The following is a 21,543-nucleotide window of genomic DNA, read 5'->3' on the forward strand; positions in this document are numbered from 1 at the left end:
GGCTCGGGGACACGGAACACCTCCGTAGTCTGCTCAGGCTCGGGGACACGGAACACCTCCGTAGTCTGCTCAGGCTCGGGGACACGGAACACCTCCGTAGTCTGCTCAGGCTCGGGGACACGGAACACCTCCGTAGTCTGCTCAGGCTCGGGGACACGGAACACCTCCGTAGTCTGCTCAGGCTCGGGGACACGGAACACCTCCGCAGTCTGCTCAGGCTCGGGGACACGGAACACCTCCGCAGTCTGCTCAGGCTCGGGGACACGGAACACCTCCGCAGTCTGCTCCAGCTCGGGGACACGGAACACCTCCGCAGTCTGCTCCAGCTCGGGGACACGGAACACCTCCGCAGTCTGCTCCAGCTCGGGGACACGGAACACCTCCGCAGTCTGCTCCAGCTCGGGGACACGGAACACCTCCGCAGTCTGCTCCAGCTCGGGGACACGGAACACCTCCGCAGTCTGCTCCAGCTCGGGGACACGGAACAACTCCGCAGTCTGCTCCAGCTCGGGGACACGGAACAACTCCGCAGTCTGCTCCAGCTCGGGGACACGGAACAACTCCGCAGTCTGCTCCAGCTCGGGGACACGGAACAACTCCGCAGTCTGCTCCAGCTCGGGGACATGGAACAACTCCGCAGTCTGCGGCGGCTCAGCCCCCCCCATAACCCACCCCGTAGCCCCCCCCTCAAGGGCCGGATCCCAGACGGCCCTCAAATCACCAACGGGAGGGTGGGAGAGGACCATGGGATGGGAGGGAGGGAGCCTGAGTCTCGGAGCGGGGACTGGTCGGGTCGGGGGCATGGAGCGTGGGGCCGGTACTGGTCGGGTCGGGGGCATGGAGCGTGGGACCGGTACTGGTCGGGTCGGGGGCATGGAGCGTGGGGCCGGTACTGGTCGGGTCGGGGGCATGGAGCGTGGGGCCGGTACTGGTCGGGTCGGGGGCATGGAGCGTGGGGCCGGTACTGGTCGGGTCGGGGGCATGGAGCGTGGGGCCGGTACTGGTCGGGTCGGGGGCATGGAGCGTGGGGCCGGTACTGGTCGGGTCGGGGGCATGGGTGAGAGTCGGGGCGGCCCAGCGGGAACGGGAGATCGCTGCGGCGGCCCAGCGGGAACGGGAGATCGCTGCGGCGGCCCAGCGGGAACGGGAGATCGCTGCGGCGGCCCAGCGGGAACGGGAGATCGCTGCGGCGGCCCAGCGGGAACGGGAGATCGCTGCGGCGGCCCAGCGGGAACGGGAGATCGCTGCGGCGGCCCAGCGGGAACGGGAGATCGCTGCGGCGGCCCAGCGGGAACGGGAGATCGCTGCGGCGGCCCAGCGGGAACGGGAGATCGCTGCGGCGGCCCAGCGGGAACGGGAGATCGCTGCGGCGGCCCAGCGGGAACGGGAGATCGCTGCGGCGGCCCAGCGGGAACGGGAGATCGCTGCGGCGGCCCAGCGGGAACGGGAGATCGCTGCGGCGGCCCAGCGGGAACGGGAGATCGCTGCGGCGGCCCAGCGGGAACGGGAGATCGCTGCGGCGGCCCAGCGGGAACGGGAGATCGCTGCGGCGGCCCAGCGGGAACGGGAGATCGCTGCGGCGGCCCAGCGGGAACGGGAGATCGCTGCGGCGGCCCAGCGGGAACGGGAGATCGCTGCGGCGGCCCAGCGGGAACGGGAGATCGCTGCGGCGGCCCAGCGGGAACGGGAGATCGCTGCGGCGGCCCAGCGGGAACGGGAGATCGCTTCTTCCGCTTGCTCCTCCTAGGGTTAAGGAGGTCCCGGAGCTCGAGGCAGGCGAGCTGATAGCTCCTGGGACCAAAAACACAGTCTGTTTTCCGCTGCCAGAAGGGACTCCTTACGTCCAGGTAGTCCGGACCATAGTCTGGCAGCGGGTCTGCTGAGCCCTTTTTTGGTCGCGTCATTCTGTCAGGGGTGTGAGGGAGGAAGGCAGGACTCAAACGCAGACTTGTTGAAAACAAAAAGACTTTAATAGTCCAAAGGCCAAAAAACACAGGAACCGGGGGCAAAAGCACACAGACGAGAAACTACGGCGATCCAAGACGAAAGATAGTACATGCGTGGCTAAAGACAATGACGCGACAAGTGACACAAGAGACACATGGCTTAAATACACAAGGGAGGTGCAGGTGATTGGACACAGGTGGAAACTATTAGACGAACACAGGGGATGACGAGACTAGGCAGGAAGTGAAGCTACCCGGGGACACGAGTGGCAGAAAACTACAAAATAAGACAGGAAGTGAACCACACCGTGACAGGATGTTAGTATATTGTATACTGTCTACTTTTTGGACAAAATACAGTATGAAATTACATATTACTTCCAAAATAAAAGCAAATCACTTAATTATATTAAATAATTTTAAATCTGCACACTTTTTTATTTAAGCGGTTTGTACAGAACAACCAAACCATTATTATATCACTGTTCTGGCGGACTTGTTTAATTAATGCAATCTCATTTAATCCTGCATGCTTTTAGAAATACTCTAAGAATGATTTTGTAAGTAAAACGTTAGCGTTTTTGTCCACCGGAGATTAAAGAATAGAGCTGGCGTTCCTACTAACGTGTAAAAATGGGTCAAAAATAGATTGAACCTGGGTAAAAAGTCAGTTATCAACTATGTTCTAGTCATTTGAATGATGTATATGGAATAGATTTAAAGCCAACTCTGTATACTATATGTATCGGTAAGATCGATTCATTGTCAGGTTTTTTTTTTGGGGGGGGGGGGGGGGGGGGGGTGTTGTTGCCAATATATGAAAAACAAGAAACATCATCTAAACTTGAGTGACATCCGATTTTACTTTGAAAAAAAACAACACCCGGAAGTTGTATAATTAACCCTTCAGGAGGAGAGACGCTGACAGAGAGGAGCGCAAACTCAAGTGGAAGGGGGGGGTTGAACCGAGGACGTGTGGTTTTCTTGGGAAGGCAAGTCGTGTGCTGCTCATCGGCCTCTCTGGACCGTATTCAACCACCGAGACTCTCGCTGGATCCGCCCGGATAAAAATAACCTGCTTCCAAGGTCCCAACCATGAGGACCCGCGTGTGGATTTACCAAGCTGTGGTGTGTGTGGTGGTCACTGTATTAAACACAGGTAAGAGCTGTGCCTCTGGTCTCAGGCTTTTTCATTTCTTTTTATATATCTCATATCTGAATGTCAGTCCTCGTTTATAAAATGTTAGCAAATGTTATAGAAAAAAGAAAAAAAAGTGAGAAAAGTGGACAAAAATCGAATAACGATTATAATCGAAAATAAAATGTTGTTGGCATTTGATTTTTTTTAATGTTTCATATATGTTTCATTTAACTTCCCATAAAGAAGTTGAGTGTCACTAGGAACACTTTTATCAGGCGCCGTCTTGCAGCGTTTGTCGACCCACCCTTTGATTCATTAATGTGACTTGTAATTTGCCGCGTCTTGAAGAATGAGCTATTTCCGGGGATTATATCTGTAAACGTGACACACATGAAACACTTTGAATCAAACGTCCTCCTCCAGATAAAGGACGACCGACGTGCCACGAAGGTCTGCCGGAAGTCTACATGCTGATGTCACTGCTTTTTATTAATGAATACACGTCTAATATCGGCGCTGACTTTTTTTCTGTAATAGACGCTCTTGGAGCGCGCGCGCGCATTATCACCCGGTGGTTACTGAGGCTGTGTCGGTGCCCGCCCTCGCCCCCCCGCTGACACCCACTAAAGGGAAGCACCGAACCCTCCGGAGGGTGTCGACCCTGAACCCTGACCGACGTTCCATTTTGGGGGGAAAGTAAATTGGGAGTGTGGTATTCGTGCGCTTGTCCCGGTAGAGAGATAGAAAAAGGGGTGTGTGAGGGGGGGGGGAGTCCAACATCTGGCTGAGCCAGTTCGACATTTTGCGCGTTCTGCAGCAGATGTAATGTCTGCTTAATTCCCAGACAGAGGTGCACCTTTAACCCGCCACCTTCCTGTTGTTATATGTGATAGAGATTTTACCTCCTCAACGCTGCGTTGAATACTTCACCAAATCTTGAACAGAATTCCCGTCCAGCTGACACCTTTTGCCTCGCTGGGCGGCACCTGAGCGGTGGTGGTTTTCGCTGGCCTCTCCGATCCACGTTTTCCCAGCTGACCTAGAGACACAAACTGGTCCCTGTAAGCCGTAGGCCTCGTCTCATTAGGTCCCACCTCTGTCACACTCTCCTATTGAGCCCGTCTCATTACAATCTCCCACTTCTGCAAATGTTTGGGATTTAGAGATAGCAGGAGTCCGACCGCGAGCAGAGGAAGAGACTAAGTGAAATCTAATTGAGCAGCCTGGCCAGACATCAGGGCTGTAACAACACGGTGATGAGTGCCAGATGTGGTCCGGTGGAGCCCAAACATTAATAACAAGTCCTCCCCAAAAAAACCCATTTTCAGCCACGAGGAGCCTCTAAGCGCTGCACAGTTTACAATATCCTAAGTACACACACAGCGCCTCGCGACGGATCTTGGCACATGAAGCTGTGAGCCGGTAGCATGAGATTTTACTTTGTGATTTCTATCGCGATTGCATCAAATCATGAGCGGAAAACGATTGCATCCGAATACATAATGAGTTTAAAGATGTTGCTGTAAGCAGCTTTTACAGTACAGCTCCATTACCCCGGAGGATGGGCTCTTAACTCCCAGCAGTATCGAAGGATTTGGATTTAAAATAGGGTTTTGTCCTGTTTTTGAACCCACGTGGACCTCATATATATCATGCTATGTCTTTGCAATGATATAATTCTCTTTTGATGCACTTCTTGCAAAGACGTCTCTTCTCTCAGCAAAGGCCTGCAACAAAACTAAAAATGAGTCATTATGTGTTTTGTTTTTTTCCTTTTCCACGTCTGTGTTGTAGGCCGATAACTGATAGAAATGTATACATTAAACTTAATCAGGTAACAAATGACACAGCGGGAATTCTCTCGAGACTTTCATGGCTGCATGACAAGGACTAATTGGATAAAGGCAAAAAACAGTGGGAAAAAAAAATCAAATTAAAATTGCATCCCTTTATTGTAACATTTGAAACAACAAGGACAAGTCATGCCGCATTAGGATATTAAGACATCAAAATATTTAGTCTCATATGTTCATATCGATGTATCAGTATGTTGCTTGGCCCTGATTTACAACAACAAGTGCTCAGCAAATGTGTTTCTGGCAGCATAAAATGTGCACTTCGATCTCAGACTGAACACCGGAGCGGGTCAGCTCTTTTGGATGGACATTACTCTGTTCTCTTGGCCGTCCTCGCGGTTCTTGTTCTCTGCATTTCTCAGGCAGCTGCCTCGCTTTAAAGCAGGAATGCCTGCGAGCCTTCTGAGCGTTGAGAGTTTTCAATCCAGGACGAAACTGTAGATACAGTAAAACAGGGAGAAGAAGACGCAAGTGTTGGGGGCAAGTAATCAAACAGTCGGATCGATCAGAAAATAAAACGACCTTTATGTTGAACGTGGATGGTCTCCCGTGTGAGGTGATCCTGTCCTACTTCCTTCCCAATGCTAACAGTACCTCATTTAACACGCCGTGTCTCCTTGTGTCCCTGCAGGGTTTTGTCGGCCTCCGATGTTACAGAAGTACGAAAAGAGCGAAAGTCGCATGCTGGTTTGCGCGGACTGCCCTCAGCCCCTGGTACGAAAAGTCCGATCGCAGGAGAACTGCGCGCACAAGTGCAAGAATGTCAAGAAAAACTTCACCTGCCGGTCAGTCGGCTTCCGCGTTTTCGGCGAAAACGTGGCCGCCTTCCCCTCCTCTCCCCCTGTGTCGACACGGTATTTACACATTTCGGTCGTTCTTCGTTTGCTCATCTCCCGGCTGCTCCCCTTTTGTGTTTTCCTGCAGGGCTTTCAACTTTCAACGGCACACCAGGAAGTGCTACTTGCTTCCCTTCGACCGCTTCACCCGCGGCGTGCAGAAGCAGGCCGACGTCAACTTTACCCTGTATGAAAAAAAAGGTAAGCGCGGTGGCGTCTGGAGGCGCTTTGGCCTTTTTTTCTCACGAGAACATGGAGAACGGACCGATTTCTACGCAGGCAGATTGTGCGTCGCTGATTGCAGGTTGTTCTCCCCGCGTCGGCTTGTTGACACAATAAAAACATGGCTGTTTAGTCACGCATAAACATGTAGCAGACTGAAGCGTAAGCAAAATAAAATCATTGTTTACAGCTGTTAGGCAAAGGGCTTCTCTCCGGTTGAAGCTGTTGAATCTCGCACTTTTGTAGAATTTACTGCAACATTTACCGAACCCCCCCCCCCCCCAGGTGACATTTAATGAACTTCGGGGAGTTGTCTGTTTTGGGAATAACACACAATCTGGGCCACGCTAAATCGCTCGCTGTAAGAAAAAAAAAGCGTCTAATTGACCATACATGGGGAAACATGTTCCAGGTGGTCGTGGCCCGGGGACGCAAATCAACCTTTAATTGAGTGAACGGTGAATGAAGCGGCCGGCAAAAGGGAACCCGGAGACCGCTCGTTGTTTTCAAATGCCTTTCTTTGTGCCTTCGCTCTACTTTAGATTACATAAGGGAGTGTATCGTCGGCACCAAGGACAACTACAGAGGGAGGAGGTCTTGGACCAAGTCAAACATCACTTGCCAAGCTTGGTCAGATAATAACATCAATGAACACACGTAAGTCCTCTCCTTTTCAACTTTTTGTTTTGTTTTGTTTTGAGGCTACTCGTGAGAAGGTTACAGTCGTGTGACCCCGAGGCGGCAGTGCCTTGCTCGATGACAGGGATTGAAAGGTGTTGATCATTCGCTCCCCCCCCCCGCACCAGATTATTTTTTTGTAGATGTAACAAGCGGCCTTCAAAGTCTGCTTCTCTAACCTCGAAGGCTTCCGCAACCTTCGTGGATGCTCCTTCTCCCGTTTCCCTGTGTCTGATATTGAACAGGCCTCGGCAGCTGATTTATAGATGAGCGGATCATCCCCTTGCACCTCGGGGGGGTTAAGGGAAGGTGGAGGCTCGGAGACGGGTAAACGTTTAGCCAGAAACAAGTCCAATTTCTTTCAGCACGCGAGGGGATGTCCTGTTTTTTTGTTTTGTGTTTCCACTGCACTGCAGGCTGTCAGGTGTGTCCCGAAAGCCGCAAGCCAGGCAAGGTCTGTGCCAGCATCTCGTTAGTGGGGTCTCATTAGGTACGAGATATTTAAACGGCGGCAGGGAGGGGGTTCCAGACACAGAGGGATAAGAGCCCGAAGAAGAAGTAGACACGAAGGAGGTGGAATCAAAGAAAGCGCGGAAATTTATAGACTGAAGTCATGTTTTTGTCTGTTGTCCAGCTGAGCTCACAAAGCCACAGACATACTGAGAGAAATACAAGTTTTGTGACCCCCCCCCCCCCCCCCTTATAATTACACGCCACAGCGTTGATCCCCCTGCTCTCCTCTATTATTCCGTTCCTTCTCCAGAAGCAGGTGTTCGCATTAGGAGTCCTTCGCCGTTGTTTATTCCACACACGGTTCCAGTCCTCGTCCTCAGAAGGCAAATCTAACATGCCCCCCACCCCACGCCCCCCCACGGATTGTCAGCAACTTTTAATTTTCCGAGGGTCAAAGGGAGCTTTACTTAAGGGAGACTTAGCGCCACTGTGGGTTACCTAACATGGGACTGTCCCGCTGTTTGAGAATTACCGCCACAATCAAGCACGCACCATTTGAGCTTCAGGTAACTATTATTTTCATGCCTGAGCGGTCGCCGTGGGCCAGGGGTGATTTCTCAGGAGGTTCCCTTCCAGGAAAGGGACTTCCACCTGTTGTCTATATTTAGTGTTTCAACCAAAGCTCTGCAGAATTTCTTTTTTCTCGTATATGCACCCAGCCAAGCAAGCAGAATATAATGGAAAACTTCTGTTCATATTAATAACAATAGATTACATTGCAATCATTTATTTATTCCCGTTGGGACTTTCTTTTATTTTTCTACACATTCCCACTGGGAGGTCGGCGAAAAAAGCTCAGCAAACGGAAACGCTCGACTCCTCGTAGCGAGTTCGATGAGGACATTGATCCACATGTCTGTAGCCCGGCGAATGCCGGTCGGCTCATCCGGGGGTTTAAACCACGCAGATGGTCCAGAACCATTATTGATGTGTTGAAACGCTTCCTTGCTCTAATGTCTAAACACTTTGCTCCTTTTGAAAGCAGCTGCGTTAAAGCGCGACCTCCTTTGTTCCAGGTGCACGGGAAATGTTTGCAGCAGTTACTTCAGGTCTAGAATTCATCTTTAGTGATATTCAAAAACTGGCCAACTTCGGCAGAGCCTGTGCGTCTGTGCTCCGATGGGAACACACTTTGGCAGAGAGATGAATAACTGGCTAACATCTGTTAGTGCAACATAATTATGGCTAACTTGCTCCCATCCAGTGGCCTTCACGAACTCTCACCAGATGCAAGCCCTTTTTTTTCTATACAGTAAGGGTCCTTGTAACCCCATTTATGAATTAAGAATACTGTATTATGTTGGCAATTTATCGCGCTTGTCAGTTACACGCAGCAGATGTGAGATTTGGCTCCGGGGAGGACGGCTGCAACAAAAGGGAACAAGTTTTTGGTTGTAGTTACATGCGTAAGTGAAGTACCGCTGTTAGCCTTAACCCCCGTCGTATTTCTTTTTAGTCGGGGCTGAAGCTTCAGACTTTCCTCTTCTTCTCCCCTTTTCTTGAAATGTGTTCCAGTTGTTAAATGATGTTGAGCATTAGTGTGGAAGCCTTGCGAAAGCCCCGAGGCAGAGCGCCGCGGACTCCCCCGAGAAAAGCGTCATCGTCCGGGGAGTGTGTTCAGACGAGCCGCTGGAGAAGGATGGAATGGTCTTTTCTTTTTCTTTTTTTACATATAAATATCACCCGCACATGTTGCTTCTCGAGCACTGAGCTCTTCGCTTTTTTTCGCTCGATCCACTAAGCTTACTTTTCGTCTGCTCCTGTCTTCCAACCCTTCGGGTCTCTCTTGGTGGGAAGCGGGGGGGGTGTGGATCAGGGGGTGCTGACGTACCAGCTTTACGTTATCCTGCCCCGACACCAGACGGATTTCACACGCTGTACGTGTAGCGTAGGGCTCCCGTTGTCGCGTCCCACATTGTTTTGGAGTCGCCGCGCGCCCTCTGTCGCTTTCCCACTCTGACGTCAGGTTGCAGGTGACAGAGAAGGAATTGGGTTTAAAACGCGTTCGAGGGCTTGCCAGCAAAAAGAGGCCCGCTCGGTCTGCTCCAAGTGGTTCGTGGCATGGTTCTGTGCCGCTGGAGGTCACTGTGCTGTGACGGAGTCTGGCTGCTTCACCCATGAGGGAGTCGGTGGGGCCGGCGTGCAGAAGGTGCAGACCTGAAGAGATATTAATGACTCGCTTTGCATAGGATTGAAGTCGCTGGTCGTTTGAGGATTTGAAGTGTAACCCGGCAACACTTTTTCAGAATTGACCTCATACTCTCGTCTTCAAAGGCCTTTCGTTCAGTCCGTTACTCAGCGCGCTTAGCCGGCAGCTACGGCGCTGTATACACCACCGGAGCAGCCAAGTGTTTAAGTGCTCCCTAAATTGTGTTTGCACAGCAGTATAAGTTTACGCTTTTTCCATCGTCTGCTGCTCTGTAGGTTTTATCCTGATAGGTACACAGCGCACGACCTGAGGGAGAACTTCTGCAGGAATCCCAACAACGATCCCGGTGGTCCGTGGTGCTACACCACAGACCCCAACGTGCGAGCCGAGGAGTGCGGCGTGCCGCAGTGTTCAGAGGGTAAGGCGAGCGACGGGGGTTTTGTTTGCATTGATTACCGCCGGAGATAATTCTTGACGAATGTTGCTTTACTCTCGACAGAAGTCTGTATGACGTGTAACGGGGAAAGTTACCGGGGAAAACTTGACCACACGGAGAGTGGCAAGGAGTGCCAGAGGTGGGACTCACCCAGGCCCAACAAGCACCACTTCCAGCCCAAGAAGTAAGCTCCGAAGCTGATAATCACACGCACTGACTTTCCCGGGCGGACAATGACGCACGCACCCATGAGCCAGACGCCTGAATAACCCGACGCCGCTCCTCGACCGGACCAGTTGTTGTGACTTACTTCATTTTCCTTCCTCTCCTTCTCCCCTCTCAGGTATCGGCACAAAGACTTAAGGGACAACTACTGTCGCAACCCAGACAATCGTCTCCGTCCCTGGTGCTACACCATGGACCCCAAAACCCCGTGGGAGTATTGCAACATCACTCTGTGTGGTAAGGGACAAAGTCTTCAACTTGGTTCTTAAGCCCCAGCAACAGCCGGGGCCGCAAGGTCGACTGCAGGGAGTTCTTCAAATTTGGCACAATGTTCCATCTGGATTAGGTTTTGGCAGGTCAAGGGTGACCGTGACCTCACGTCGGTCCCGCTCCCGTCGGCGACATTTCTCAGTAACGGTTCGGGCAAAGTTGTTGTCTATTTTGCCACAAACGTCCGCTTGCACTCAAGGAAGAGCTGAGCTCGAGTAGAATGTGGTGGTCAAAGGTCAAGATCACCGCGACCTCCTTTATCCCATTCTCGTGTTCGCAATATCTCAAAAACACCACGAGCTAATTTCTTCAATTAAGGCAAAAAACATCCTGCTGGACTGAAGGATGAACTGATTCAAGTTTTGGACATCAAAGTTCAGAGTTCGCTGTGACCTCAGACTCATCCAACATCCGGCCAGACACAGATGTGGACATGAGGCTCATAGCTGCCAGGTGGTTATTCTGTTAGTTTTATAGTTTTTCTCAACGTCTAAACGTCCACATAGCGTCGAGAATCTCTTTTCTTTCTGCTTTGTAGACAGACCAGACTATTAGTCAGACAGATTAGACTCTGATTTTGGTGCCGCCCGCTATCGTAATTTTAAGGCATCTTGGGGGGTGGAGGGGGGGGGGGTTGTGGTGAACAGAGTCAGAAGGTTCCTGTTCTCCCCTGCCGGAGTCTCATGGGGCTTTTGTTTACCCGGATGGGTGTTTCATGTGGTGCTTGGCTTCCAATCCTTTTACCCCAACAAGCAAGAGTAAATAGGTTGTTTGTACAAGGGAGGGCCCGACTTCAGAGAGTCAGAAGTGCTTTACTGAGACCACTCACAGATGACAAGGGGCAGTTAAAACGGAGCGTTACAATGGAGGCTATTATTCAGAGATGCGACACATGATCCATAGGGAGGCATAAGAAATGTGTCTGTGGTAGGAAGATCATGCCAGTGGCACAACAAGAGCAGGGAGGAGCAATCCAGATGCTGTAAAAAAAACGAGTTAGACAGAGCGGTAGTTTGGATAACTTTGGCCTTCGTCTGTCATGCAAAACACAGATAAAAGTAAAGGATGAGGCCAAAAGCCAATCTTTTCTTTTTTTTCTTCTTTGAAATCACAATGAAATACCGTCACCTGCGCAAAACACGCGGAGCATCTCTCTTTGTCTCCGTCAGACACACACACACACACACACGCGCAGTTTACAGTGCGTTTTATGATTTACAGCCAGGGCGGAGATCTGCATTTGTCCAGATGTGCGCATCCCTCAATGCCTGCCCTCAGAAAGATAAAAACCACTGACCTGTACGACGCAGTGCACACAGACACTGGCATGCATTACATCAAGTCGAAGAATCCCTCTTTTCCAGCTTCTGCCTCAAAACATTCCCCTTCCTCCTCCGTTTCTCCCATCTCGTTTGTCAAAGGCTAAAGAAACAGAGACAGTAATCCAGAGGGGAGAAGTCGCTCCCCGTGCGCCGCCGTCCTTGCGCTGCTGAAAAGCAGAATTCCATCCGAAGATGTTTGGAATAGTTTTCTGGAGGGATAAAGTCACCCGAGCCGGACCGGGTTGGATGTGATGTCTTTGGTCGGGCCGCAATAAACAGGAACAGGATTGCGATGTTTAACGTTCAGGCAAAGGTGCATTCGTCTTATTCAAAGGGGAGCCGGTTTTACTTCAGCAACCATGGGACACTATGTGCCGTCGGCAAGTCAGGTTACTGCGTGTTAGTGTTCCAACCTGCACAAATGTGGTGCACCGGTTTTACGAATACACAGAAAGTTTCCTATCGTAGTTCAGAGAACGTCGCTTCTGTTTTTGATCATCTTTCTCTCTGGTTATGAATGACACATTCTTCCGGGGATTAATATCTCCCTCCCTCCCTCTTAAATCTAATTCACTAGCACAACTTCTTTCTCATGCCAAATCCTCACAATGTCTCTTTCCTTTCTCTGCTAGATTCTGACTCGTGTGAAGACATTGACGTCAACGTCACGACGTCCTGTGTCCAGGAAAAGGGCACCGATTACCGCGGCACGATGAACGTCACGCCAGAGGGTGTGAGGTGTCAGCGATGGGACTCCCAGTCGCCCCATAACCACTCCTTTCTTCCTCAGAACTTCAGATGCAAGTGAGTGAAGTCGTGGCCCACCGGCTGCTTGCCCTGAAATGCCAAAAGGTCACGTGATCTTTGCTGTGAATGCATCAGCACTATCATTTAAATTGCAGTTTTCGTATGTGCTACAGGGACCTCAGAGAGAACTACTGCCGTAACCCCGACGGTGCAGATTACCCATGGTGCTTCACTACGGACCCGAGTCAAAGGACAGCCAACTGCACCCACATCCCCAGGTGTGACGCTGAGGCCACAGAAAAAAATGGTGAATTACTTTGCAATTTCAATTTTAAAGTCTGTCATTTTGCATGTTTCTCTGCTTTATATTTATAGAAATGTCCACATAAACCTGCTTGTTTTTTTATTTACTAAAGCCGCTTTTTCTGATTTTGCTGAAGCGCAACGTGAGGTTTAAAGATTTTTTTCTCAAACGGGGGCCTTCGACATTAAATTCATTGAAACCACAAAGATCATTTTCAAAAATCTGAACTTAATATGTTATGTTTGTATCAATGTCAAAGACAGCCACCACCCAAATCATTTGTGTAGTTTTGGGGGTATTGCTAACTCACTGATTGTATTTAAGTGTTTGAGAAACTGCAGGACGGTGTAATTCAATGCCCTCCTGGGAATGTTTAATAAGATGGTCTGAAATAATACTATCCGGTTCCTCCTCAGAGTGTTATGAGGACAACGGAGAGGCATATCGGGGCACTTTATCCATAACTCGATCCGGTATTCCCTGTGCAGACTGGTCACATCACATCAACAGGTAATGGGGTTGTTCATTCAAGCTCAGTAATCGTGTTGTTTGGCTGCGAGCTGAATCTGTGATGGGAAACCCTGGAGATGTTTCCAAGAGAGGCTGGCATTCTTTTCAGCTCAGTGTTTGTTGATGACAAAAATCCCTCTCCTATAAATGAAGCAAAGGAGTGAAAACAAACAGCGAGAGGAAATCCGGGGTTGCTCAGGGGTCAACACCAGGCCCAATTATTATTCATCTAACTGACGAGAGGAAACCCTTGGGTTCTCTCCAAGTGACCCATCCTGACGCAAAGGTTGCCCGCTGCGGTGTTGTTGCTCCACGCTTAAGTCGGGCTGTTGGAATGACTTAATTTACAGGAATTTTAAAAGTCAAACTGGCACAGACAGATGGACATGTTCCAGAGCCGACCCCTGACCCCAGGAAGTGCTTTCTGAGGAAAGTAGATCAAAGCCAATCAGCTCCCTCGCATAGACTGTAGCCAGGGAGTCTACCCCGCTCAAGGTCAAGGGTCATCCGGGGAGAAACTGCTGAGAGCCGCGGCTTGCTTAACATTCTCCCGGGAAGTGGAATTATCTTCACCTCTTGACAAATTGTCGCCCACCGCTCAACGTTATTGCTGCGCGCGTGTGTCCAAACTCTTACAGATCAAAACACTTTTTCAGGGATATTTCCGACGCTTAATTCTCCCACAGTCGCGCGGAACATTTCAAAATGATTCCCAATTAAATGTGAATTCCTACAAATCGGGGGGCTCAACGGAATCGCTCCGCAGAGGACGCGGCTCCTGCTGGTCTGAGCGTTGCCGAATGCTTGGAGCGCATACTTTCATACTCCCATGTGTACCCTTCACAAAACTCTGCCTTTCCTTCTACGGGCTCCCTGCAGCCAATGCAGAGGATTCATTGCACTCTACGAAAGCCAGAGTCAAACTTTCCAGGCATAACATGGTCAGTTACAGTGTGTATGTACTGTGTGCGCTTGATGGGATGATGTGTGTGTGAATCTCAATGGAGCCCGGAGTTAGTTCTGATACACTGTGTGAGAAATAACAAATGGAATATGAGAATCTGTATTTGTTTGTCTTGCAGCGGGGATTCTCACTCCACGGAGTCCCATGTAGGGCTGGAGAAGAATCACTGCAGGAACCCGGACCGGGACAAACATGGCCCCTGGTGTTACACCAATCCAAATAACCGTCTGGCCTGGGACTACTGTAAACTCAAGCACTGTGAGGGACGTCATTAACATTGTCGCGTCCGTCTCGAGTAGCAGTAGATGCATCTGCGTTACGTCAGACACTCGATACGAGTTGAGAAAACCCGAGAGTCGGACAAGAAAACAAATAAAAATCCTCTGTTTGTAAGATAAATCTGTCGCCGGAGCCAGGAGCTGATTAGCTTAGCTTAGTTTGAGGACTCAAAACACAGGTTGAACTGCAATTTATTCTGTTTACACTTATTATTTTGTGCAGATCACACAAACAAGATATTACGTGTTCATTTGTGAGCCTTAGAGTGGCTGGGAGGTGGATTTCTGATAATGTTCGAGCGGAGCCGGACCAGTTGATTCACACTGTTTGCGGTCTTTGTGCTAAGCTAAGCTAAGCTAAGCTATTGAGTGCAGTGAATTACTGTCCATTCATTTGAAACCATTTCATCACCCTGCTCGGAATATACTTTTTTTTTTTTTAATTACGCACGCTGCTTCGAGCCAGAGCCGGATGCAGGAATTAGGACCACTTGTTCGTAGCGGGCCGTGAAGCTCTTGAGCAATGGGGGAGGTAAGATGTGAGTTGAGGTCAGCGGCTCTGAACATATGACGACAAGAAGGATTTACAGGCTAGAAACAAGTATCTTGTGAGCCTTTCAGGCCGTATCTCTGAAAGAGTAAGTCGACGTTCAATACATGACAGTGTTGCTTTATGAGCGCAGTTCGATGAAAGCAGTCCTACGCGAGGGATTTAACGGCGTGGCTCTTTTTTGGTGTTTTCACACAGCTTGGTTTGCGCAATCTTTTAGCCGTGGTTTCATCCAATTGGCAGTGAACACACATACGCGCAAACATCAAACGCACGCAGGTCTCCGCTGCTGTCTTTTTATTGGAGAAAACACGCTCTGCGGCGGCCGGACACAACATTTTTCGGCTGGTTTCAATATCGCCTTCGTTTCAAATGGCTGCAAAATACTTTCCGTAATGTAAAACATATCTCCCATGAAGCTGTTGAGGTCTTGAGCGAATTTATTTTCTGCCTGTTGAAGCCGCCCCAATGAGGCAGGGTTTGGAGATAAGTCTTTTTTTTAAGCAAAGAAGAGTCTTCAACGCAGTGTCTTTGTGTGAGTGTACGGTCTGGTCTGAATGGCTTCCTGCGCTCTCCTGACCGTTGTTCTTTTCTTTATTTCTATCAGGTGAATCAGCTGCAGTGGCTCCGCAATCCAACAGTGAGTATCGGTTAGCCTCATCTGGCTCTCACCAGTCTCGTCCTCTTCCTCTTATCTCAAATCTCGTCCTTGTTCCTCTCTGCTCTTTATATCAAATCCGTCTGTCACGTGCCCGACCAAACAAATCATATTTTATGGTTTCCTTTTGAAGTTTTTTAATAAACGTTTTCCCATTCAAATGGAAATGATACATCCATCTAACCGGCAGCATAAAACTGTCTTCTCCTTCAGCTTTAACTGGGCCCAAGATATCGTGTTTTGTGCATATAAACACAAGAATTGTGGGAGGACACCAAGTGCGAGGTACAGATGGAAGCTGGGTGGTCAGCATCCAAAGAGAGTAAGTCCCTGTACATTTATGCTTTTTTTTCCTCCAAATATATCAATCCATTCATCAATGTAATAGCAAAGATGTTCTTAGGAAGGTCCATTTGTGCGGGGGCTCGTTGATCAGAGAAGATTGGATTTTGACAGACCAACAGTGCTTCACCTCCTGGTAATGCTCCACCTTTTTCATCTGTGCCTGACAGGTTTTTACCAAATGTGTCTCTTGTTTGCCTTTTCCATTCAGCCTCTGTCTGTAGGTTGTCTTAGCGTGAGACCCTCTTTATGATATAGTTTAAAGCCTAGATGCAGGATGACAAATACTCCCAGTACAGGCCGGACCTGCGATGTGCAGCAGCAACGGTTTGGTCTGCAAATCTACTTAACTTCTACGGATGTCAGATCCCGACATGTACATTTAGTATCTCTCCATCTAAAGTAGTGGCTTTAAAGTAAATGCTGCTTTCTCTGTAGCTGTGCACAGTTCCGTATGTACAGCATGTGGTGCCCATCAGTAGCTATCCGCTGATACTGGGCCCGTGTGGGTCGTTAAAACAACATGTTCTCCTTTGAGGCTTTTCTTTTTGTCTTTACTATATTTTGTCATGTTGTCGCGTTTTTCAAAAGAAGGCCGATTGAGGTGACATATTACTCTTAAATTATAATTATGGTGATTGTGTTTTCTGTAAAGCAGTCGTTCCCAACGTCTGGGTCGGGGCCCGTAAGTGGGTCGCAGGCGTATAAAATGTATATCTGTAGTACATCTTTGATCCACATGAGGGAGCATGAATGTTCATATTGTTTTGTTAATAATATAATTATAATTATACCCCCCTTATACCATTGAATCTAATATGAAAGGCTGTTGAACTTGTGTATCAATAAATCCCATGATGCACCTGGGATCGTTTGTCTTATATGTCGTTACAGTTCAACTGCACCTTAAATATAAACTTTACAATATTAATCACAGCCATGCACAAGACACAGACAAGAGGCACTCCAGCAATGTAGTAGTATTATTATTTGGGGGGAAAAGGCCTAAATCTCCTGACTTTTAGGCTTTAGTGTGTGTCGAGCTCCAATAACACTAGATCCCACAATGCAACACCCTTCATCTGGTCGCTCCCCTAAACGCGGACTTTGGTCAAATCCCACACCTCCGGTTTGTGATGCAGGCTTACTGTTGAAAGTTTAAAGTCTAAAGTCCCAATGTCACGGTTTACATCTGACATCGCGGCCCTTGTGGTCGCCAGTGTTCCAGATCTCCGGGATTACACCGTGCAGGTTGGTCTGCGCCACCTCAACGAGTCCTCCAGCCACCCGAGACTCCGCATCTCTCGCCTGATCTGTGGCCCGGAAGGATCCAACCTGGTTATGCTGAAACTGGTGGAGTAAGTCCTCAAAACCTCACCCCTATTTGCCTGCTGTGACTCTTACCCCCACGTGCCTGTCGTCATGTTTTATTTTTCCCCCTAATTTACGATTAAGTGCTGTGTGTGTGTGTGTGTTCTAGCCCGGCCCCGGTGTCTGAAGGGGCCTCCACCATTCATCTTCCAGTAAAAGAGTGTCACATCCCCGAGGGCACCAACTGCACCATGTATGGATGGGGGGAAACCAAAAGTACTGCCTTCTCTCGTCCATAAATCATGCGGCGGTGCCTTTTTTCGGGCGCCATTCAAACAAAACGCGCGTCTGTTTACGTTTGACAAACGGTCCGTCTGTCTTCCTCTGTTCAGACACGGGACACGATGAGGCGCTGAACGCTCTGACCATGCCCATGGTCAACAACGACATGTGCTCGCAGATCAAAGGCGACGCCGGGGAAAGACGAATATGTGCCGGCGGGAAGAGAGGAGAAGGCGTGTGTGACGTAAGAGACGACCGGAATGCACCAGAAGTACATTTCTTACTTTGGCTTTGCACAAAAATATTATAGAAGTGTTCGGTATCAGACGGTTGTGAACACCACTGAATTGAAGGTACGCGCGATGCTGCGCTGCTGTCCCTCTGAAGTGTCCTCCTCTCCCCGTCCCTTCGCAGAAAGACAACGGCGGTCCGTTGGTTTGCCAGGAACACGAGCGCAAAGTGGTCATCGGCGTGAGCATCCAGAGGACCAAATGCGCCTCGTCGCAGCCCGCGCTGTTTGTCAACGTGGCCTTCTACTCGGAGTGGATATACAAAGTGTTCAGGCTTTACCCCAGTTTGGAGAGGAACTGATGACGTGGCAGGTGGGGGGGGAGAGGGGGGGCGGGGGGGGTAGAAGCCCGTTCACAGCCTGCGAGAAGAGGGATGGCTTTGGACCAAAATTCCAAGACGTCTCCAGCATGGACCACGGGGATGGAGAAGAACAACTTCTGGAAAGTCGCCGTTTGGGGATTTAATGGCCGCATTTGTCATCTCAGCGAGATGACAGACCAGTGGGTGAAGACTGGAAGAGGGAAATGGAATCTCATCCCGATCGTTAGCGTCCACATCATCACGACAAAAGCCTCCAGCACACGGACCACAATTCCAATTGTATTTTAAAATCGGGACGCGACCCAAAAAAAGACAACGAGAATGACACACGTGACCGAATATTATCTACCTGGAATATACTTGAATGTGGACAGAAGACAGTTTTCTGAAGGTTACCACGTGTCGTCCCCTCCTGTGACTGTGACTTCCTGTTTTGGACTTCTTCGCAAACCATATCAACTCCAACACTAATAACTGTTGTGTTGTGTCCACCAATATACTAATCTGGTCATAGATTTGAGCATACTTTACAAACCACACGACAAAAATATTATTCAGTTTTCTGAAGTGATCCGACAAAGAATTATGGTGATATGGAAAGAGAACAATATAAAAATTAAAATAATATTATACGGTAAAGTAAAAACAATTAAAGTCCCTTCAGGTAAATTGTAATATGTAGAATACACTAATGCTGCTTGTAAAGCTTCCTGCAGCCGTTGCAAACCACGCAGTGTGTAATCGTGTGCAGTAGCTGGACTACCTTTTCCCCGGTTAGCTGTGACTGTTCGATTCCCTGCGAGAGGGTCGACGGAGGACTGAGCGAACGCGCCGCAAAGTCTTATGCTAGTATTTCTAGCACGAGAGAGCGAACTGCCGAATGTAACGTGGCCATTTGGTCTCCTGTTTGGAGGGAACTTTGGCCCCTGGTGGGCTGTGTGTGGTCAGTAAGCCGCAGATTCAATGTTGTCTGCTGCGCTGTAAGATATTATAGGTCTTATAGATCTGGAATATATTTGGTCCACTGAGTAATGTCAGATTGGCTTCTTGATGCCTTTGATTGTTTGATATTTAATGAGACTGGTAGTTTTTTATTAGTATTTAGTTGTATTTATTTTTTTTAAAGCAAAAGTGATCTTTCTATTAAAAAAAAAATCCAGATTTGATACTGAGATTTATTTTTTTCTTTCATTAAGAGTTATTATGACCCCCCCCCCTCCCTCCCCCGACTAACTGGTGTCGCGTTTAAAAGCCACACAAACATGAAGTGACAGGCTTATTTAGCTAAATTTGCAAAAATGCAAAAATTTGCAATGCATATCTCATGTGTTGAAAGCTCAAATAAATATATTCAAATACAGGCATTAGATTATGGAAGTAAATTGAAATGCTCTTGTCTTGGTATTATGATTCCAGTTGACACTAAAAGCAGTGTGTTCTACTCATGTTTGTGTGGCTACAACATCCATGTACACGAGCGTCAGCTCTAAAATGATTCCTATCACGTGGAAAATGTTACAGGGCAATAAAAAACACACATTAATATCAAGGGGCTTTCCCATCAGCCGTTGAGTTGGTTTCAAAGACTATTGACTATTACACAATTAAATTATAACTCTGGCCCTGATCCTCTTGCACAGGTCGAAACCAAGGGGAAAGCCTATCGAGTACTGATACGAACGAAGACTGTTTCATTAGAGGCGGACTGAGACGAGTGAAACCAAATATCTATCCTTGGCCAACGTGGCAGATCTCATGACTGTATTTTAAACTGATTGTCAGGCATTGTAACTGTTATTTAATTTACCTTAATGTAAATAGCCCAGTGCATTCTGTAAATGACATACTTAAGTCTTTTTTTACTTACATGATCATTCTGTTTATATGTTTCTATACTGTAAACTTTAAATATAACAGCTGCTATTTGGTGTTAGTGAGTTGTTTTATATGTATGACCTTTTCTGAATTTTCTAGCCTTTTGTATTATTACAATTTTAATAAACAACACGACGTTCACGCAGGCTTTTCCTTCTCCATTCCTCTTTCTCAGCTTTCCCCCATGTGTAATATGTTTAAACGAATACGCCAGAAGCGCACGCTTACCGTTTTGGCCGTTTACTCTCTTTATCACTCGGAGCTGCGAATTCTAGCGCGTGATGAATATTCTTAAGAGACGAAAAGCAAAGCAACAAGGGTCGTAAATACAGCCACTGCAGGAGATGAATAACAACGTGTCTGAAGGAGCATTTAGATTACAGATTTGGACACCCCATACTTCAGTGAGATACTGCACAAGTGAACTTTTCAGCGGCTCGGAGACCTTCGGTTGCTCAATGTGAGACGTTGTTTATGCTCCAAATGGGAGATTCTATTTTGTAACCCCAGCGGGTCGATTGAGGAAACCTAAATACAGAGCGATTAAAATCAACTGTGCTGAACTGTCAAAAGTAAAAGTGCTCCTCGGCAGATAAAATGAGCCACTTTGTTGGCATTGTGGACATTTAATAGATTTTCAACGCTCATGCTCGTTACTCTGTGGTTTAGTCCAGTGGTTCGCAGAGGTCACCCAATAAGTCATTTATAAGCTGACCATATCCATCTATGTCAAAGTGTCAATCAATATCCAAGAACTTACTGGTTGCTTTACGGTAAAGTAGTAAATCCAATTAAAAAGTGCTTTCTGGCCCATACTAGAGGAACCCCACTATCAGCAACATTAAAATGGCCTTAACTTAAGTAAATAATATTCCCAGTTCAATAACTGCGCTAAATCTATTTAAAAAGGCTTGTGGATGATTTACATTCACAGTGTAAATCCTTATACAAATGCACTGGCTTCATGCATCCAACGGGTCAGTTTTTAGCCGGTAGGCCGCTTCCATGCTGCTGACCGAGCGCTTTGCCTCCTGATCCTGACCTCGTCCCCGAGTGACCAATTACCCAAAAGAACTGCGAGGTCTCACCCTCTCTTTGCTGCAGTAAAGGGATATAAAGGAACTCGATGCCGCCGCACTGCTGGGGTCATAAAAGCTGATACGGAGCGGAGCAGATATCGAGTCACGTTTGGACTTTTTGAAGCTGGGCTTTTATAGACTTTCCCGCTGGCCTTCCCCTGGAAAGACATCTTGGACGAGATCCTTTACGTCCTAATGGAGTTGTGATTTATGTCACAGTAGTGTGGGGCATCCAGGTAGAGTTACGCTCAAATACCCATGTATAATTTCTGTTTCGGTATACTCTATCAGCCATAAATGTACCCCATTAAAACCCACACCCTTTCCAGAACAGCCCGTGTGCATTGACTGAAACGCTCCTTTGAGAAGTCCACCTCATTTCAAGGAAACTCGCATAAATAAAACCCATCATCACTTCTAAAACAAACATAAGCATG

General features: G+C 48.4%; 1 protein-coding gene across 3 annotated transcripts; it reads left to right on the plus strand.

Moving 5' to 3' along the window:
• Positions 1-2,855: 2,855 nt before the first annotated feature.
• hgfa (hepatocyte growth factor a) lies at positions 2,856-20,168 on the plus strand. 3 transcript variants are annotated; one of them, XM_040175259.2, is made up of 18 exons: positions 2,856-3,105; positions 5,575-5,728; positions 5,868-5,980; positions 6,544-6,658; positions 9,617-9,759; positions 9,841-9,961; positions 10,121-10,239; positions 12,227-12,398; positions 12,515-12,648; positions 13,062-13,155; positions 14,238-14,377; positions 15,555-15,587; positions 15,819-15,927; positions 16,009-16,083; positions 17,168-17,305; positions 17,428-17,534; positions 17,651-17,784; positions 17,955-20,168. In XM_040175259.2, exons 1-18 carry the CDS (start codon positions 3,042-3,044, stop codon positions 18,129-18,131), a joined length of 2,142 nt encoding a protein of 713 aa, XP_040031193.2. In that variant the 5' UTR covers positions 2,856-3,041; the 3' UTR covers positions 18,132-20,168. The 3 variants fall into 3 exon arrangements, 2 of the variants coding, with proteins under 2 accessions (XP_040031193.2, XP_040031192.2); XR_005712119.2 differs by having other exon boundaries at positions 2,870-3,105; positions 12,497-12,648; positions 17,428-17,511; XM_040175258.2 differs by having other exon boundaries at positions 2,870-3,105; positions 12,497-12,648.
• The last annotated feature ends 1,375 nt before the right edge of the window (positions 20,169-21,543 follow it).

Source organism: Gasterosteus aculeatus, chromosome 4 (genome assembly GCF_964276395.1).
Source record: "Gasterosteus aculeatus chromosome 4, fGasAcu3.hap1.1, whole genome shotgun sequence".
Taxonomy (NCBI): Eukaryota; Metazoa; Chordata; class Actinopteri; order Perciformes; family Gasterosteidae; genus Gasterosteus; species Gasterosteus aculeatus.

Excerpts from the sequence above, each read along its gene's own strand:
- hgfa (XM_040175258.2), top strand. The coding sequence starts at position 3,042 with ATGAGGACCCGCGTGTGGATTTACCAAGCTGTGGTGTGTGTGGTGGTC. Across the intron at positions 12,399-12,496 it reads CCTCAGAACTTCAGATGCAA|TTTTCGTATGTGCTACAGGG; the intron begins GTGAGTGAAGTC and ends TTTAAATTGCAG. Across the intron at positions 15,588-15,818 it reads AGTGGCTCCGCAATCCAACA|CTTTAACTGGGCCCAAGATA; the intron begins GTGAGTATCGGT and ends CTTCTCCTTCAG.